This window comes from Lepeophtheirus salmonis, chromosome 6 (assembly GCF_016086655.4).
Source record: "Lepeophtheirus salmonis chromosome 6, UVic_Lsal_1.4, whole genome shotgun sequence".
In the NCBI taxonomy this organism is placed as follows: domain Eukaryota; kingdom Metazoa; phylum Arthropoda; class Copepoda; order Siphonostomatoida; family Caligidae; genus Lepeophtheirus; species Lepeophtheirus salmonis.
The window spans coordinates 30,155,855-30,173,638 of record NC_052136.2 but is presented as its reverse complement, the minus strand read 5'-3'; the positions used below and the strand labels follow the sequence as shown (position 1 = coordinate 30,173,638).

The 17,784-nt window shown below is 30.8% G+C and overlaps 1 protein-coding gene across 1 annotated transcript; it reads left to right on the top strand.

Moving 5' to 3' along the window:
- The first annotated feature begins 478 nt into the window (after positions 1–478).
- On the top strand, positions 479–17,591 carry LOC121120263 (MKRN2 opposite strand protein). The gene is made up of 2 exons (XM_040715111.2): positions 479–1,065; positions 16,687–17,591. Exons 1-2 carry the CDS (start codon positions 692–694, stop codon positions 17,171–17,173), a joined length of 861 nt encoding a protein of 286 aa, XP_040571045.1. The 5' UTR covers positions 479–691; the 3' UTR covers positions 17,174–17,591.
- The last annotated feature ends 193 nt before the right edge of the window (positions 17,592–17,784 follow it).

Here is a 17,784-nt window from a genome sequence, read left to right as displayed (position 1 = left end):
GTCATTGAACTTGTCTCAGCTCGATTCAATGTCTTTTTATACTTACTATGGATTTTCTCATTTACCTGGAATGATAAAATGTACTCTGTACGTATATATACTATTATAGACAAATATATGTTGCCCCATCCCTCCCCCAAACAAAAACAACTACAAGTAGTGATGATATATGAATAGAAATACCTACTAAAAAATCAGTATAGTTTTTAATATTTAATATATTTTGACTCAGCTTTTTTTATTGACATTGAGGATTGAACAAACATGATACATTTGCAATTTTACACTCTAAAATGTATTTTTACCCCTTATAGTAGTAATCTAATCAACTGGATAAAGGAGTAGCCCTTATGTCAAGGACTCCTTTATTATAATTCAAATAAAAAGCCCGCCATGCTCAAAATGCCATACAAAATCTTGTACACATATGAACACGATACGAGCGTGTGGGATTTCATACCAGAGACCATCATACCTTACTACTACCTGAGAATAGCAACGGAGTAAATATCTACGAATGGATTTAATAAAGTGTATTTCTTTTAGTAACATAATCACCTTTGCTGCGTCAGAATGTATCTCTCATAATAGAAACATTTATTAATAGTACATCGGATTGATCAAATATACTTCAAGAGGCTCATTGATAAAAATATTAATTAAGAGACACAAAGAACCAACCACCGCACTCATGATGCCAAGCACCCTGTCCCCACGCTCTACAACCTCCACATCTTCATCTTCATCCTCCAGTTCATCATCCTCTCTTTTATCCGCAAATCTCCCACCGCTCTATCGTGAATTTCTCTCTCCACTCTTCGAAGAAAAAATCCTTTGTTTTGAACACTGTCGTGTTCAAACATTTGCTTTAACTCTACCAGAAAAATGTACACAGTGTCGTACTAAATTGACAGAGTGCTCAATGAACATTCCACCCTTTGAAGTCCCATCTCCTTTTTCAAAAGCCAGAGATTATCCATGCTCTGTCGTACTCAAGCCCACACAAGGTGACTTCTTGAAGGATTATCGAAATGGAACTAATTTGCATATCGCTCTAACTGATAGGTAATGTTTTATTATTTAATATCTGTTTTGTTGGTTGTAACTATCTATCATTAATATAAAATGTAACACTCCACAAGGACGGCCCGTTGATATGGGTTGTATAATTCCCTTTTTTTGAATTTATGTAGCTGAAAAAACCAGTTGCGGAAGGTTAAATTATTGCAACAAAAACTGTGATATTGAATATACTTTTTAAGAATTGACTGTGTTCAATGTACATATATGGGTACATATAGGTATCAATCAAAGTCTTTGTAAAGTTGGTTATTTTTAGTATAATATGACATCATTGAATGTACTGACCAACCAACCAAACTATTATCTTTTACTTAGTTACAAATACGAGAGCAAATTATTTTACCGCTAGAGTGCAACCATATTACATCATTTTTATCATCAAAAACAAATAAATTAACTCGTTATGTAATAATAAGCTGCTCAAGAATGAGAGACACAAAAATATTAGTTCGATATTCGGGAAATGCCTGTTCGATGCAATTATTTTCAATCGTTTGGAAATGTGTATTGTACTTGTTATGATTTATGAATACAAACTCAGATACATATATAATGTTGAGGAAAAAGGTATTTTTGTATTTCCCCGCCCTTTTTTTAAAACCTAACTATGTCTTGTTCATTATTTGTCACATCAGATCGTACGATAAGGTGTTGTAAAGGTGGAAGTGTATACTACAAACACTTTTCGGACAGTATTGCTCTTAGTATGTTCAGTCGTGAATTATTGTGCGTCGAGTATGGAGGTCTCAAAGGAAGAAATTGGCCATATTTTACATTTGTATTACTTGAAAGGGGAAAACATGTTGAAAGCACCATGTTCGTTTTGCCCAGCAGTAGTTCTGCCTTCTACTGTGAACAACTCAACGATTTAAAGTTGGCCATCGGACAGAAGCGGCAAGTTTGGTGAATAGGAGACAACAAAACATCGTCAAGACAACGCCAGGCCACACACATCTTTGATGACCCGCCAAAAGGGTCCGGGAGATTAGCTAGGAAGTTCTTGCACATACACCCTACAGTCCGGACATGGCACCAAGTGACTACTACCTGTTCCTGTCCATGGCTAACACGATTGTAATACTTCTTATAAAGCATTTAAATAAAGTGACAAATATGAAAAAATTTCATCCCTCCCTCCCGGACTATTAACATGTTTCTTTGTTAATTATGTAACTATGTGGATTGCAGGCTTCACTTCTCATTTTACTCTTTTTTTTAATGCGTTCTTTCTTTTTGTCCATTGAACTTCAATGTATTCACCTTAACCTTTGCAGAACATAAAAAAAATACCTAAAAATGAAGCTTAAAAAACTTATTTTCTAACAAAAACAACAACAAAAAAAGTGACCTTTTCTAGTTATTTATTTGAAGTAATTTGGTTATTTTTTTTAGTCTCATAATGAGATTTACTTTTAACTATAAACATATTTAGGTATGTAGGTATTTTTGGGGGATTAATCTACCCATGGTTGAGTAACTTTAAGTATATGTAACTAATACTAATGTAAATACAATTTCTATGTATCTAAGGAACACTGATTTGACATCTGAGAACAATCATACTTAGAGTTTGAATTCGTATGTTTAAAAAAGTCTGAAAGATAAGTTAGGTAATTTAAAGAATGTTTGGGAGAAGAGCAGCTCAGCTCTCATGGCTTTTTATTAGATTAGCTGCAAGAAGCGTTGAGACGAAGACAATGAACGAAAAACCCAATGCGTATGTATCATGAACATTGTCAGAAATTACTCCCATATCGATTCTCAATTTTACTCTGAGAAGGTTTTCCACTTATTACTCCCCAACAAATTCTCAAGGGTGCCAATTCGACTTAATTGTTATGACGTCATAAGTTCCTTGTTATAATTTAAGTCGAGTTGGTACAACCGGGCCTCACCATGGTCATCAAATATATTCGTCTCGATTTTCACTTTTTTTTTGGTTAGAATTAATCAATTATACGCTATTATGATTAGATATTTTTGAATCGAGTCTTTAGATCCTCAAGGAAATGCATCTGTTTAATTCAACAAACAATATATTTTTTTCCTTCCTACTTTTTCGTTCAATTCTGATCCGTCTATATGTATATAGTACCAATACGTAAAGGGCACATATTATATAAGAATACAGATTTCACATATTAATGAAATCATTCGTACAATGACTTCATTCCATGGACTATACAGGGATATCATGTGAAATGATCTACATTGTCATGATAGCGAAAGAAAACGTTTCCTCTTCACTCATAGTGATCCATCTATAGACATTAGACATACCTAGAAGTAGATGCCATAGATCTTAATAATCATACAAAAAAAAAAAATCTTTATCTCCAAGAGCCAAGTATTTAAAAATAAAAACAATAGCAAATGAATAAACAGACATTATGTTAGTAACATTACAACTTAATGAATTTACATGACGACAAAATAGCTTTTACCTGTTTATTATTTAACGAATGTCGTGATGGTTTATCGTGATTCAATCTTTGTTAAGATGGATTGTGATTCAAGATCAGAGAATGTAAGTACATACATATTAAAAGCCGTACTGCCATTATTACAATCATAGATTATAAGTAAAAAAGATCAAATCTATGTGCATATCTTAATTCATAATATGGTACATACTAGGCTTAAAATTAAAATGCATCATGGGATTAAATAGATCCTATTTCTATGTACATAACTCAACCAATAGTTCCTCCACACATATTGCATACCTATGTACGTATCTAGTATATATTTAGTAACAGTCTCCATATTTGTAGCTGCGTACTCAACCGGATTGAACAAACACTTTTTTACAGGTACAATATAAAATGCAGACATGAGTCTGTTTTAACTAGTAATATACAATATACAAAGCCCATGTATACAGCTAAATATATAGCCCATTCTATTAAAAATCATTCGTCATTGAGGTAAAGAATGGTGGTTTGGTTATATGTATATAGCTTTATGGCTGTTAAAATGTAATTTTTATTTTATTCAATTCAAGTCTCGAGTCCAAGTCAAATATAAAGCTTTTTAAGCACTTTAAATGAAAAATTAACAGTATTTGTGATGAAGATAATACAACGATTAAATATTCGTTGGATGGTCAATATATTAATAGTGTGTTTCTTGGCTTTTTAAAATGTACACAGTTCCATCAATTGTAAATACATAATAAATGCGTAGTTTTAATAGATAAAAATGAAATGATAGCAATTAAAAAGAGTGATGATGTTATAAAATAAAATTGAATGGGACGTAGAAATTGTAATGCGTAAAGTCTGCAAATATAAGTTACAACTTGTACAGAAATCGGAAGTTGTACACAACATAGTAAATACATATTAAAATATATTTGATTAAGTTAACAGTTTTAATTCAGAAAAAACCAAATGATTAAAGTCATATGTACATAGAGATAATACGGAAATATCTCAAAAGAACGCTAATTGAGTCAACCATCAAAGGAATTCCTATATAGGTATTCTAAGAAGAAACAAGTATGGCCAGTCCTATGACATGTTTAGATTCAATTTATAGCCTGCCTCCAAAAGTCAGAAGAGTGTATTACCATTTTACGCCTACTTTACCTTCAATCCTTTGCTTCCTTGCTTGGTTTTATTGAAGCTGCTTGTTAATTCCATATATTATGTACATAATTTACAATTAAAAAGAACTATTTCCTTTGTTTAATGTGTCGTGTAAGTAAGCATCTACTACCGAGTGCACAGTTGAGCAAATTCCTCATGGATAGAACATGTAATATAACCTTGACATAACTACATATGTGACCCCTCAATACTAAAGTAAGCTAGAATGATTTTTCCCAAAATTGAGTCTGAATTCCCATTGTGTTCAACAACTAATAATTGTTCTCCGTTTATGTTAATAAAATAATCTGATTAACCCTTTGGAGGTACAACAAGTAACACTTACAGATCTCAAAATTTTCCTGTCATAATTAAAGAAGAATAATGTGATGGATTTGAAAGGCTAAATAGCGGATAAATTAAGTTTTATAAATCAAATGAGTAATTTAAAGTATATAACACATTATTGGGTAACTGAACTCATACCAGATATTTGAATATAAAGCTTACAATTGACGGAAATATATTCCTGAAATGTTAGGCTGTTTAAGATTTTTTTGTTAACTCACCACATAGGTATATGTAAGTATTTGGCCCTCTATAATTTTGAATCAAATGATGTAGATTAGGATCTGTTGTTTTCACACCAAATTTGAAAGATACTTAACATTTTTATTAAATATTCGCTCTAATTATGATGGTAGAAAGACTCCACTGTTAAAATTGTTTCAATTAATTATGACTCAGTTAATGCAAATATAATTAATTGTTTATATTTATTCATTAAAGTATGTCATGAAATAATGAAAAAACTGTCTCCTACGTACTTGTATTTGTCGGATCAAAAATTGTATTTTTTTGAAAGTTTACTGAATGTATTTCATGATCTAATGAATTGGTCCATATATGTATTTGGACCAAAAAATCTCAGTTTATATTATAAGACCGAAATTTTTTGTCTACGGTCAAAAATTCCCATTTGGACCTAAATATTGGTCGAAATCGGTTTTAGAAAAATCATTTAAGACCACACCGGGAAAAAAATCAGTCCAAGCCTCAAGGCTAATAAATACTTCCACAAAAATGAAAGTAAAGATATCTCCATAATTTTGCCAACTGTGTTGATTTTCTTGAAAAACCTTATAGATATTGACTCCTCCATTTTCACAAATTATATTCATAAATGATTTATTAGTTAATATAAATTGTTAGATGAGTCTAATGTTGTTGAACTTAGCCACTCTTTGATTTGATTTATTTTACTATAGGCCATATGTTTTAATTTCCCTATTCATTTATGTACATAAAATGATAAATTATCTTTTTATCTATGTTCAGAATCCATCTATTTTTTATCCCTGTTAAAATCATTGGAAAGAACAAATGGAGCATAAAATAAGGAAAGATTTTATCTCCATTTCCACTTAATGTATACATGCAGAGTTTAGTGATCCTATTTTCCTCTTTGTTCCCTCTTTAGGACGGAAGTCTGATACTTTCATAATTTATGTTTATTTGTCTATGACTCATTTCTAATCATTATTAAACTGTGAAAGGGTATGTACATAATAACACAAGAGTGGGAAATCGGTAACTCTACATATCCAATTACTATGTTTGGTATCTGTAGGTTCGAATCTACATACACATACCAACCCTTTACAATTAAAATAATATCTAAGGAAGTGAGATGCATGAATGATTCTGCAATGTCACTAAAACACACAGGTTGGGAAGGCTTAGTGAGCGTTGTGTAATCTCAATAACATAAAAAAAAAAAAATTTTTTTTTTTTTTTTTTCTACTACCTTATTTGTCTTCTATTTTTTGTCAAGGTGTGAACAATTTCCTCATCAGGGGCATCCACAGGGGAGGGGATAATTTCTGGGCTTCATGAAAAGAATAATCGTAACTTTGCAAAAAAAAAAAAAAAAAAATATATATATATATATATATTGGCTAAAGAGAGGGGGAAATATATCAAAATGATTTCTTGTGTCAAAAAAAGGTTATTTGATCAAATTCAGGGCGGAGCAAAAAATTTAATTTTTGATTTTCTTCAAAAGAAGAACCACTAATGCGCCTCCCAAATATAAGCCTGCAGCCACCCCTGCTAGTATTATTCAACAATAGTCCCCAGTTGAGAAATAATTGAGTATGATTGATATAAAAAACACATTTGAAGCCGCAAGAGGGGCATATATCCTGAGTCTAGTAAAACAAGAACCAAGTAAAAAACGGTCATATACTATTATGATACTATCTAACTAACAAGATATTGATAGTGTTGCGTATTGACGAAGGTGGCCGAGGTACCAATTATTTATAAGGAGGAGGGATCCAGGACGACCGAGAGAAATGAGGAGAAGGAAAGGCGTGGAGGAATAAGGAAAGGGCTTATTTATAGGAACATCGATATTCTTTTAATACAATAACCTACTCTGGTCTATACATATATTACAAAACTATTTATACTTATAAAAAGGTAAAATCAGTACTTTACATATATATATATACACATACAAGAAAACACAATAAAGGAGAATCAGAGGGAAGGAGACACAAATACATTACAGATAGCAGCAAAATAATGTTGTAAAAATCTTGTGTCTAGTAAAGAAACGACCAAGTGAACAACGCTGATATCCTATTAGGATATGAACTAAATAACAAGATATTAATAACCGTAAGATGGCTCAGAGATCCTGAGTCTAGTAAACATACAACTCAGTACACAACACTATGCCCTATTCTGAAACATTGACTGATTAAGACCCTATTTTCTTTCTCTTTGTGAAAGAAAGATTGAGTTATATTATAGAGATCACATCGATAGAGGTAAGTAATTTTCGTTGTTCGTTATCAACTGCAGTTAAAACTTCTTCTTTTTTTTTTTGTCAGTCGCCAATTTTTGTAAATATTTTTACTCCTAAATAGTGTGCTAAACTCAAATTAAATCTTGCGTATGTTGAGTACCCATTTTTATACAAACAAATGTCCAGAAGTTGGAAAGAAGCTCATAATTGGCTAAATACAAACTAATTTATAATATATTTTCCTTCTATTTTCTGTGAGAAAGATTCAGAGATAATCGTACAATAAAGATCACATTGTGATGACATTTGATGCTACAAATGCGGCAGATGCCAATATTTGTCCCATGTATATACCAATTTATTTTTACATCAGGGGAATGAACCCATTACTTATGTAATTAATACTACTACTTGCGAAGTAACCTTTTGTATTTGTTTTTTGAACCAAATATGGAATATTTAGTTTTAATAGGTAGTTTTTGCCTCTAGATTACATTTCAAATAAGATAATGATGCAAAACATTTTGCAACGTTAAATACATGATCAACATTTATTTCATATGATGTCATTTTTTGATATAGATTTATTAATTACTATTTCATAAATTGATAAAGAATTTTTTTCCAATAATATGGAGCTTAGAAAGAATTGAAATATCTAAAAACAGCAATTAATCATAGTGGAAGGTTGTTAATATGGTCACAAGTATGATTATATTAGGTAGATTGAAAAGTTCGAAGGCAGACACACAGATAGTGCTACTAGAATTAAATTACATGCATTTTAGTTAGTATCAACCTTCAAACAATTCCTTTACTAGTTTTGTCAGCTATCAGATAATTGGTTCGTGAAGCAACTTTAGTTATGGTTAAAAAATCGATAAAAATTAATGGTGTGTGTTAATGAAGCATTGCTTTTTGGTAAAAGAATAACTGTTGAATTCAAGGCTTGGCTTCTTAACAATTATTCGGAATCTGCACCTGCAAAATCAACTGTTAAAGAATGGGTTGCTAAATTTAAACGTGATCATGATTCGGAACAATTTTTAGGGGATTTCGACTGTAATACGGTTTTGTAGAAGATATTTGACTATGGTTGAAACGTGGCCCCATTACTGCACTCCAGAGTCCAATCAGCCGAGTGGACTGCATGCGATGAAACGAATTACAAGTGTGGAAAGACGCAACAGTGGGCTGGGAAGGTTAAGACATTAGTATTCCGGGATGGGCATGTTATAATATTTATTGATGACCTCAAAAAGGGCCAAACCATTAATAGCGAATATTACATAACATTGATTGATAGTTTCTTTGATGAAATTAAATACAAGCAGCACCATTTGAAGAATAAAAACTGTTGTTTCACCAATGTTACCAATCTTTGAAAGCGATGGGAAAATTCCATGTATTAAACTACCAACTACTTCCCCATCCATCGTATTATACAAATATAGTCCAATAACTTTTTCCTATTTGCAGACCTCAAAAGAATGCTCGTTGTACAAAGTTCAGAGTTGATGAAACTGAGGGCTGTCTTGAGACTAAGGAGTAGTACTACTATAAAAACGGGTATGACAGCTATAATTGTTGTATCACCCTCGTAGGTAACTACATTGAATAAATAAATGCAATTTCGTCAAATAATTTGTTTTACTATATTAGCCTGCGAACTTTTCAAGCGACCTGTTAGAATCAAGTACATAATATGTGGGCGTATAGTTATAGAGAGTATTGTAAGAGTATAGTAGTAGGAAATGTGTATTTATTATGATAGTTATGGTTTACTAAAAAAACAAAGTATAACTGAACGTTATATCTTCATATTCCTACGTATTGTGTTATGTACAGATGATTCTGAAATTCCTATAGCATGGTAAGTTTGTCGCAGAGACATTATTTAGCCTGTCTAAAACGTTTCTAGTGGGGATGCAGTTCGTACCATCAGTCTTGGTTTTGTCTCGGTCTTGCTTTGGTCTCAGTCCTTCAAAGTCTTATTAGGCCCTGATGACAAAAATGCTTTAAACAAAGAGTTTGTTTGCAATATATTTTCCTACTTTAGGGTCCTTCTTAATTATGCGTGTTAAGGATGTATCTGTCCCAAAAAATTATGACGTCTGTTCTATCCCATCTTAAATCTTATGGACGCTTCCAAATCTGACACAAAAGCCGTCCATTAAAACAATCTTCGCTCAAACGACGTCATATGTATATAAGGCAGTGACGTCATCACCAATCACTATTCACCAATGTTTAAAAGAATAATAAATACTTTCATTAGATATAAAGGAAGCATGATGGAAAATTGAAGATCTTAGAGTTTTACTTAACTCATTCAGATGGTAAACTGAAACACTTTTTCTATAATATTAGTGGAAATGGTGTCTTCTTGAAGGGGTGTTTAAATGTGGAACGTTTTTCAATGACTAATAACAAGAACGGGAGCGATTTTAAGTATTAAGATATTAAGGACCAATACAACTCAAATATTTGTTTACACATTTTGAACAGCTTCATCAGTTTTCAACTAATATCTCTATTTCGATGAAGGCAACTTGTTTTGAAAATGGCTGCAATCCCTACTTGTAACTTTTCTTTGCAGATCGTTTACTTATTAGTAGTGGCATTTTAGAATGACTATTCTTATTACATAAATGTATATCGTATATATATTTATGTACCATAGCAGACCTATCTATGTATAATATACATCTTTAATTCATATTATTTTTATGCGAATATATCTAAATAATATGGTAATGTTGCTTATTGCAAAATAGTGAAACTGGTTCTTTTGTGTGGCTCTACTATATACGAGTATATATTTATATAATATATACTCGTATATGTGTAAAGTATAGAGGGAATCTAACATTTTACATATACCTCATAAACATATAATAAAAATAAATAATTCGCGTATGGAGTAGTGACAGGAACACTGAAGGTATCAGGATACCTACCAAATAACCCTAATTGCTATTTCTGAAATTCAGGAAGAGAGACAGCTTCACACCCTCTGTGGGAGTGTCAGTTTTAAAACCTGTTTACTCTACTCTTGGAGAGCTGGTAAAGGAACGCTTCGATTACTTAGTAAGCAGAAAGGATTTTTTCACACTAGCTTCCAATGACAAAATATATCATCACGCAGTGATCGTAAAAATCCAATTCTGCATCTACACCATGAAAGCAACCAGCTCCAAGCTTAACGGTGGGGTGATGAATATTCTAAGAAACTATATTAGCATTTTAAATACAATTAAGCTTAGATCTTGAATATTTTAATGAGTATTTGTTTGTCTTTTGTACATTTTTATTACTCTATTGTAAAATGATGTAATGTGTTTCAAGTATTTCAAAATCTTTGAAATAAATTCTGGTTATGAAAAAAAACATATTGTACAAAGAAGAATGGTTCTACTAATCACATTCGTATTTATTATAGACACATCAATTGTTATATAATAACATTGATTCTCTATAGCTCTGTGGTTTTCAAACTATGATAGGGGAGGCTTGAACAAAGTCGTCAATGAGAGAGAGGAAGGAATAATATCTCCTACCGACTAAAATTAAAAATATATTTTTTAAAACTTGTTTCAGAAATAAAAACTGAGTCTTTTCTTTTTATTTTATTTTTAAAAGATCATCCAAAATATTATATAACATATCTTCTTCTCAAGAGGGGCGTCAATTGGAAGAAGTATTATATAATGATGGTACTTGCTAATCTTGATATTTTCTCAGGTGGTATGCCATTTGTAATAGCCAAAAAAAGAAAAGAATAAGAAACAAGATCTCAAATTTTCTTTTGTCAAAGTACACAAAATAATGCATGATAAATAGTAAATAATTAAAATATGTTGTTTAAATTTTATCATCAAAGGGAATAAAAAAAAATCTTTTATTAAAACAACGTAATCCAAGCAATTTATTTTGTCCAAAAACAACTTGTACTCAAACTTTAAAATTCTTTCTTTTAAAAAATAAGTCAATAAAATTTTTTCCTAAAATAAAAATTAAACTTGTTATCTCGATTATTAAAATTTTGAGCAAGGTAATTCCTTGCCTCTCAAAGAAAAATCTTATACACGACCTCATCTTTACTTTAAACGAATGGGCTATAGGACTTGAGTATTTTGGATTTTTTTTTTTACGAATCAAATCTTGGTTGTTGTTAATTTTTCTTCTTTTTACAAATCTACAACGTAAAATGAAACATCATAATAAAAACTGGTTTGAGTATCATAGGTACATAGTTCTAGTAAAGTATGTATTAAGGCCAACGTTTGAAGGTACCTGGGTACATATAGTCTTCAGGGGTTCTAAATATTAATTGTCTTGATTGACCTCTTTTTTAGCAGAATATGTTAGGAATATATTAAGTAAAGTCCCGGTCATTCTTATAGTTTTTTTATAAAATGTATTTCAAATATTTAGTTTTATAATTATAAAACTTTGAACACATAGAATTGTTCCTCTGCTTTGCAGAATTCATCTTTTGAGGGTAAATTCATATTGTTTATATAGTAATTAATGATAAGCTAAGCGCCCCTACTGAAAAAAAAGTATTATTGTCAATTTGGATATAAATTCATCAAGTGGTCGTTGAATAACCACTTCGGGTTAAAGCTTTGTTAAAGCGAGAAGCGAAATTAGCTACACAGACTAAGTCAAACAAGTATGGCTAGTGCAGCCGGAAAGTTTCATAAACACTATAAAAAAATTATATAAACTAAATGTTTTTAAATGTGCCATAAAAGACAAAATCTAACCTTTTCTCCCCAAAAAGTGGAAAATATGATATGTCTTCAAAAAAAAAAAAAAAAATATGCAGTGTTTGAACAGAAATATTTTGTAAAATATATTTAGCGGCATCCTGATAATAATGAAAATGAGTCAAAAATTCAAAAAAAAAAAGTACTGTTCTTATGTATAAATATTCTTTCAGGTATATTTTGATTACAATTAACCTCTTTAAGTATTCAAATAGACAACAAATATCAACTTATACCTCACATGTTTGTTCTTCGAGGGTCATAGTATGATTTATAGGTCTAGTCGTGAACAAGGGGAACATTATTGGGAAAATGTGTATAATCAAGGGCTCTGTGGGCTGTAATGAGTCCATTTATGATTTACGTATAAGTCAGGGTTTGAGAACTGATCAATTCTCTGATATAATAATGAAAATACTTTTTCTATATCGATTAAAGAACAATAATATTGAAAATTAATTAAAAGGTAAACCATGCCTTATTTAAAATCTCATTCAATAAATTATAATATCGAGTGATGTTGATAGAACCAACCTGAAGTTAATTAAAACTATCATTAACATAGAACGATTAAGACTTTATGTAGTATTTATTAAGAAATGTAAATTATTTTTAGGTGGGAGGTTTCGTCAACTCATAAAATTGAGTCCGACACAAAATTTATTTCGTGATTTACCTATGATATACTTACACATTTATTATGACGTAATATGCTTTTAAGAAGAAAAAAAACATATTATCTGAGGATCCTTAAGATCCATATATTTCTACATACATACTATAAAAGTACACATATTTCTTACTCTTGACTTTCTGTAATAGAAGAATTATAAAAAAAGTTCTAAGTCATTATATCATGATTATATATAAAAAAAAATTAATAATTTCGTAATACTACTAAGAACAAAAAAAATTATGTAGAATGTTCCCTTATTTCATCTTAAGTGTAATTAATATCATTTCTTAGGGAATCATTATTATTTTTATGTAAGGTTCAAACTTTCTCCACGTTCTACATAATAATGTAAATTATACATTATAATCGTATATAATTTCCCATGATCATCCTTACGTAGGAAAAAAGTACTCAAGCCATAAAATAACTTGGCTAAGCGCATTTATTAGCTGAAGTAAACTCCGTTTACCCACAAAAGCAGCCACTTTTTATGACACCACAAATAACATCACTTTATCATTAAGCTACTACAATTTGTACAAGTTAAGAAGATGAGTTAATTTTTTCAAGCCGAATGCGCTCGTTTTCCAATATCTACTCAAGATTTATGTAACTATATTTTCCCTTTGCAGAATTATTTCATTTAAAATAAGATTGCATAGTTAGTGATAGAGTAACATTCAAATTTACTCGGCGCCCCCTAATGGACAAAAACGTATTCACGTAGCCAACTATATTTGGATAAATATTGATCACACGGTTTTTGTTTCGTCACTTGGTTTATAGCTTTGCGATGTACCCATATGAAATAATATTTATTTAGTTAAATATGAAAGTCATTTTCAAACAAATACCCCAGTCTATTTTTGAATAATATTTTTTAAAATATGTTAAATTATATTTGTAAAGATAATTTTTTTTCAAATACATATTTATATTATGTATTTAATAGTACCGACAATAGATTATACTTACATGTAATTGTAATTCTTAAGTTACTTACTTATTCATGTGTGTTTGTAAACATCTTTGCTGCCAAATTATTTCTTTTTGTAGTTCTGATCGTACAGATAAATTTATTAGCAGAAAAATTGAATTTTATTAACTCATTAGTAAAATGTTCCTTAAATCATGTGAGAATGTCTCACCAGCAAGTCTATTTCATCTTCGAGTGATTTACCACCTATATATTAAAATTTATATTTTAACAATGTAAACATTACTCTTCCTTAGTAGTACTTACATATGATATTGTAAGTACCAATGAACATTTTATATAATTTTTATTTTAGTTTATAATCATAAATAATATTTGGAGAAAAGAGTGTTAAATTTTGTAGAAGGTAAATATAAAAATATTATTTGAAACCTCGATGACTCATTCTAGAGTTTGTTAATAACTCAAAAAACATTTGAATATCATCATCCCAAACAAAAATAGGATGCAGATAGTATATAAGAAGGATATATCTGTCTTTGGGGATGGAATTAACGATGGGGGAAGCTAGTTTTGCAAATATTCAGTCAAATTTTTGAAAAATAAGTATAGTCTTGTTCAAAGTTGAATTTATAAAAATGACAGAATTATTTTGTATTACGTGCATCGTCTGTAATCTATAATTGACGGAGTGCATGCTTCTTAAAAATTAATGGAATATATTATAGCTAGATAATTATAGCTATCATTTTGAAAAGTCACTAGTAACTGAATGGTTATCACATCAGTGTCCACTGTTGTAGTTTGTCCAATGGCATATCTTTTTATCACTGTAGTTATTATATCATTTTCCACATCCTTTTTATACACATGGAATCCTTCGTTTTTGACAACTCTGACAGATCCCAAAATATTCGCAAGTTGATTTATCACTGTATATTTTATTTGAAAATACCATGATATAATTATTCAAGTCTAATAGAAGTCAACCATACATACATATATGTATAGGGAATATTAATACATAATAATATATTTATTAAATGTGAATGTCTGTGTGTGTATGCTCTTCAATTACGGTCGAAACAATGGATGGATTTCGCTGAAATTTTTCATGTAGGTTTTTATGGTTCCAAAAAGGGTTTTAGTAACCTTTTTTTTGGGTCCTTGGGATCATGGCGGCCTTTAAATAGAATTTTTAGCACTTTGTCTGTACAACCTGAGGGCTGGGGTGTATTTCAGAGATTATAAGGGTTATTTGATGCTTAGGGAAGCGGCGGTGGAAGAATTTAACTTTCCTCAAGGTCCAACAGTCCTAAACCCGTGGGTAAAGGTGTATTGTAGCATATTTGAAGAGACTTAGAGACGCGGTGGTGATGCAGTTTAAACTGCCTTGAGGCCTGGTACTTCACCTCTATAACCTGAGAGCTGAGGTGTATTTTGTGATAGTAGGAGGGTTTTTAGATGCTCAGGGAAGCGACGGTGGATAATTTTTAATTTGACTTGGGAATGATTATAACAAATATAAAGACCCTTGATTATTTAGTGAGGGGCGATACGAAAGTTAACTTTAATGTTAATAATGACCTACATATTTTTTCCTACCTTTATCATAATACTGGTTTTTAAAAACCCCCAGATATATAAACAGTACCGATTATAAGAATGCTCAAGATTATTCTTGTAGTATTATGAATAAGTTTCGTAATAATGTAGTTATAAAAAAAAATTCATTGCTAATTCTGTAAGATACTATGTTTAGGATTCTAATTGCAAATTAATATCCCCTATGGAGCATGGTAACACTGATAATTTGAAGAATGTTAAGGGTTGAGCAGCTTACCAGTCATAACGTTTCATTAGATAATCAGCTACTATAGTAAGGAAATAAATACAAATTACATTCCGTATCAAGCAAAAAAATAGGCGATAACTATTCAGATGTCGATCCTCCATTTTACTTTGAGTTTCGTATGTATAACTCTCCAACAAATCATCAGTCTCACTACCCATCATTCATTATCACATCATACTTATAATGGACTCTGATCAATAATTAAAGAATAAGGGTATCAGCTTTGGAAGATAAAAATCACTGTTCATATTGCTCCCTACAAAAAAAAAATTGCACATTAGAATATGCTAATAATTTATAACTGACAAGTACGTCAGGCTCATTTAATTTGGCCCCCACTTGCAAATACATTCTTGCGACGCTGATTTCTCCCCAAGTAATTTTTTACTAGTCTTAGCCTTTGGTACTTTACTTTGGGTCCAGGCTGAGTCTAAAATATCTTTTTATTAAAATTTAAGTTTACTTTGAGTTCAAGATCCCACCTCTGACTCAGTTATTATCAATATTTTAAATTCTGTGGTATGAAAGTATATTTAGATGGCGATCTTTTGAGTCATATTAAAGACTGAAATTTAAAGTTTTGAGGTTTTAAGCATTATGTTTGAGTATAATCTAAAGTGACAGTTTATTGAGACGCAAGGAAAAGGGGAGTATTTTTAGAAAGACAATTAAAAGTTGTGTAATTAGGACGTTATCATTATATGATGTCATTTTTGAATGGTTTCAGTACCCATGGATTTGAGTCTGAATCGGTTGTATTGTTTCATATAACCAATGGTTACTTCACATATATATCTGATACATCTGTTCTAAAGATGACTTTTTATCTACCTTTTGAATGTTTAATCAGTTCCAATTGGAAAGTAGTTATATATATATAGAAATGTCAAGTTCATAGATGATAATTATCTGAATTCCGTATATTTTAATCCATCTTTTCCGTCTTCCTTTTCAGCCGTGGAACTGTTGTCGAGTATGACGAAGAAGGGATTCATCAGGATCGTACCAAGCAATGGAATCGCTGCATTGTACTAGATCTATGCGATATTTCATCAGAGCTCACATCTGACCCTGATTGGGGTGAATACTGGGACATGATCCTCTATGAATTTCTCTCTGCTTCTCCTGTTTGGACAGTGGATACCTATGATGAGCTAAATCATAATTGTTTTGAATTTGTCCTCTCCTTTCTGAGAGCCCTCAAACAAAATCCATTCAGTTCCTTGTCTCGTAACAAGGTCAAATTCTGTGAGAGATTCATTCTTCCCAAAACCACGGTGGCTGCAAAATACATTGCACTCTATCGGAAAATCATTCAAAGTGGAGGTGCCTTTAGCATTCAATTGCCATTGAAAAGAGAGAAAACGCTGACAGAGGAGGTTGAGGAAGATGATCACTTGGAGGAGCGCAAGGGCATTTCGAATTCAGATGAAATATTTTGATTATGTAATGGAGAGAAGGGCGGAAAATATACAAATTTAAATTGTCTTAATACAGCTTTTAAATGACGTGTAAATATGTATATCAAATTGTGATAAATGTTTGTGTGTACAATTTACATAGCTATATGGATTTTAAACAGGCATTTGACTTGTGTTTTATAATAAAGTAGCTAAGTACTTACGGTCTAAATGTTAATGATATCCAGTATGTACATTATGAAAAACTTATTTGATGTTCTTTTTTTAAATTTCAAATTAGATTACCTTAATTCATGTATATTATTTCTTTCTTATTATGATAAGCATTACAATATCTATATATCTACAAATTATATAATTTTACCTCACAAAATGTGCATCGTTATTTCTAAATGGAAATTAAAAATTGAAAAATATACCAAAAATTCCACGCTTCAAATGAGCTTATTTTTTTCTTTCCAATTTCTAATAAACAGATACATATTTTCTTCTCCATACTACATGCAATCTTGATTTAAAGAGAGGAGGAGGTTGAATGGAAGCTTTGGGGGATTAAGTCACCACAACAACATTTACAGGGTTCTCAAAAAAATGAGTACAAAATTCCTTAAAAAATATAAAATGTAGTAAAT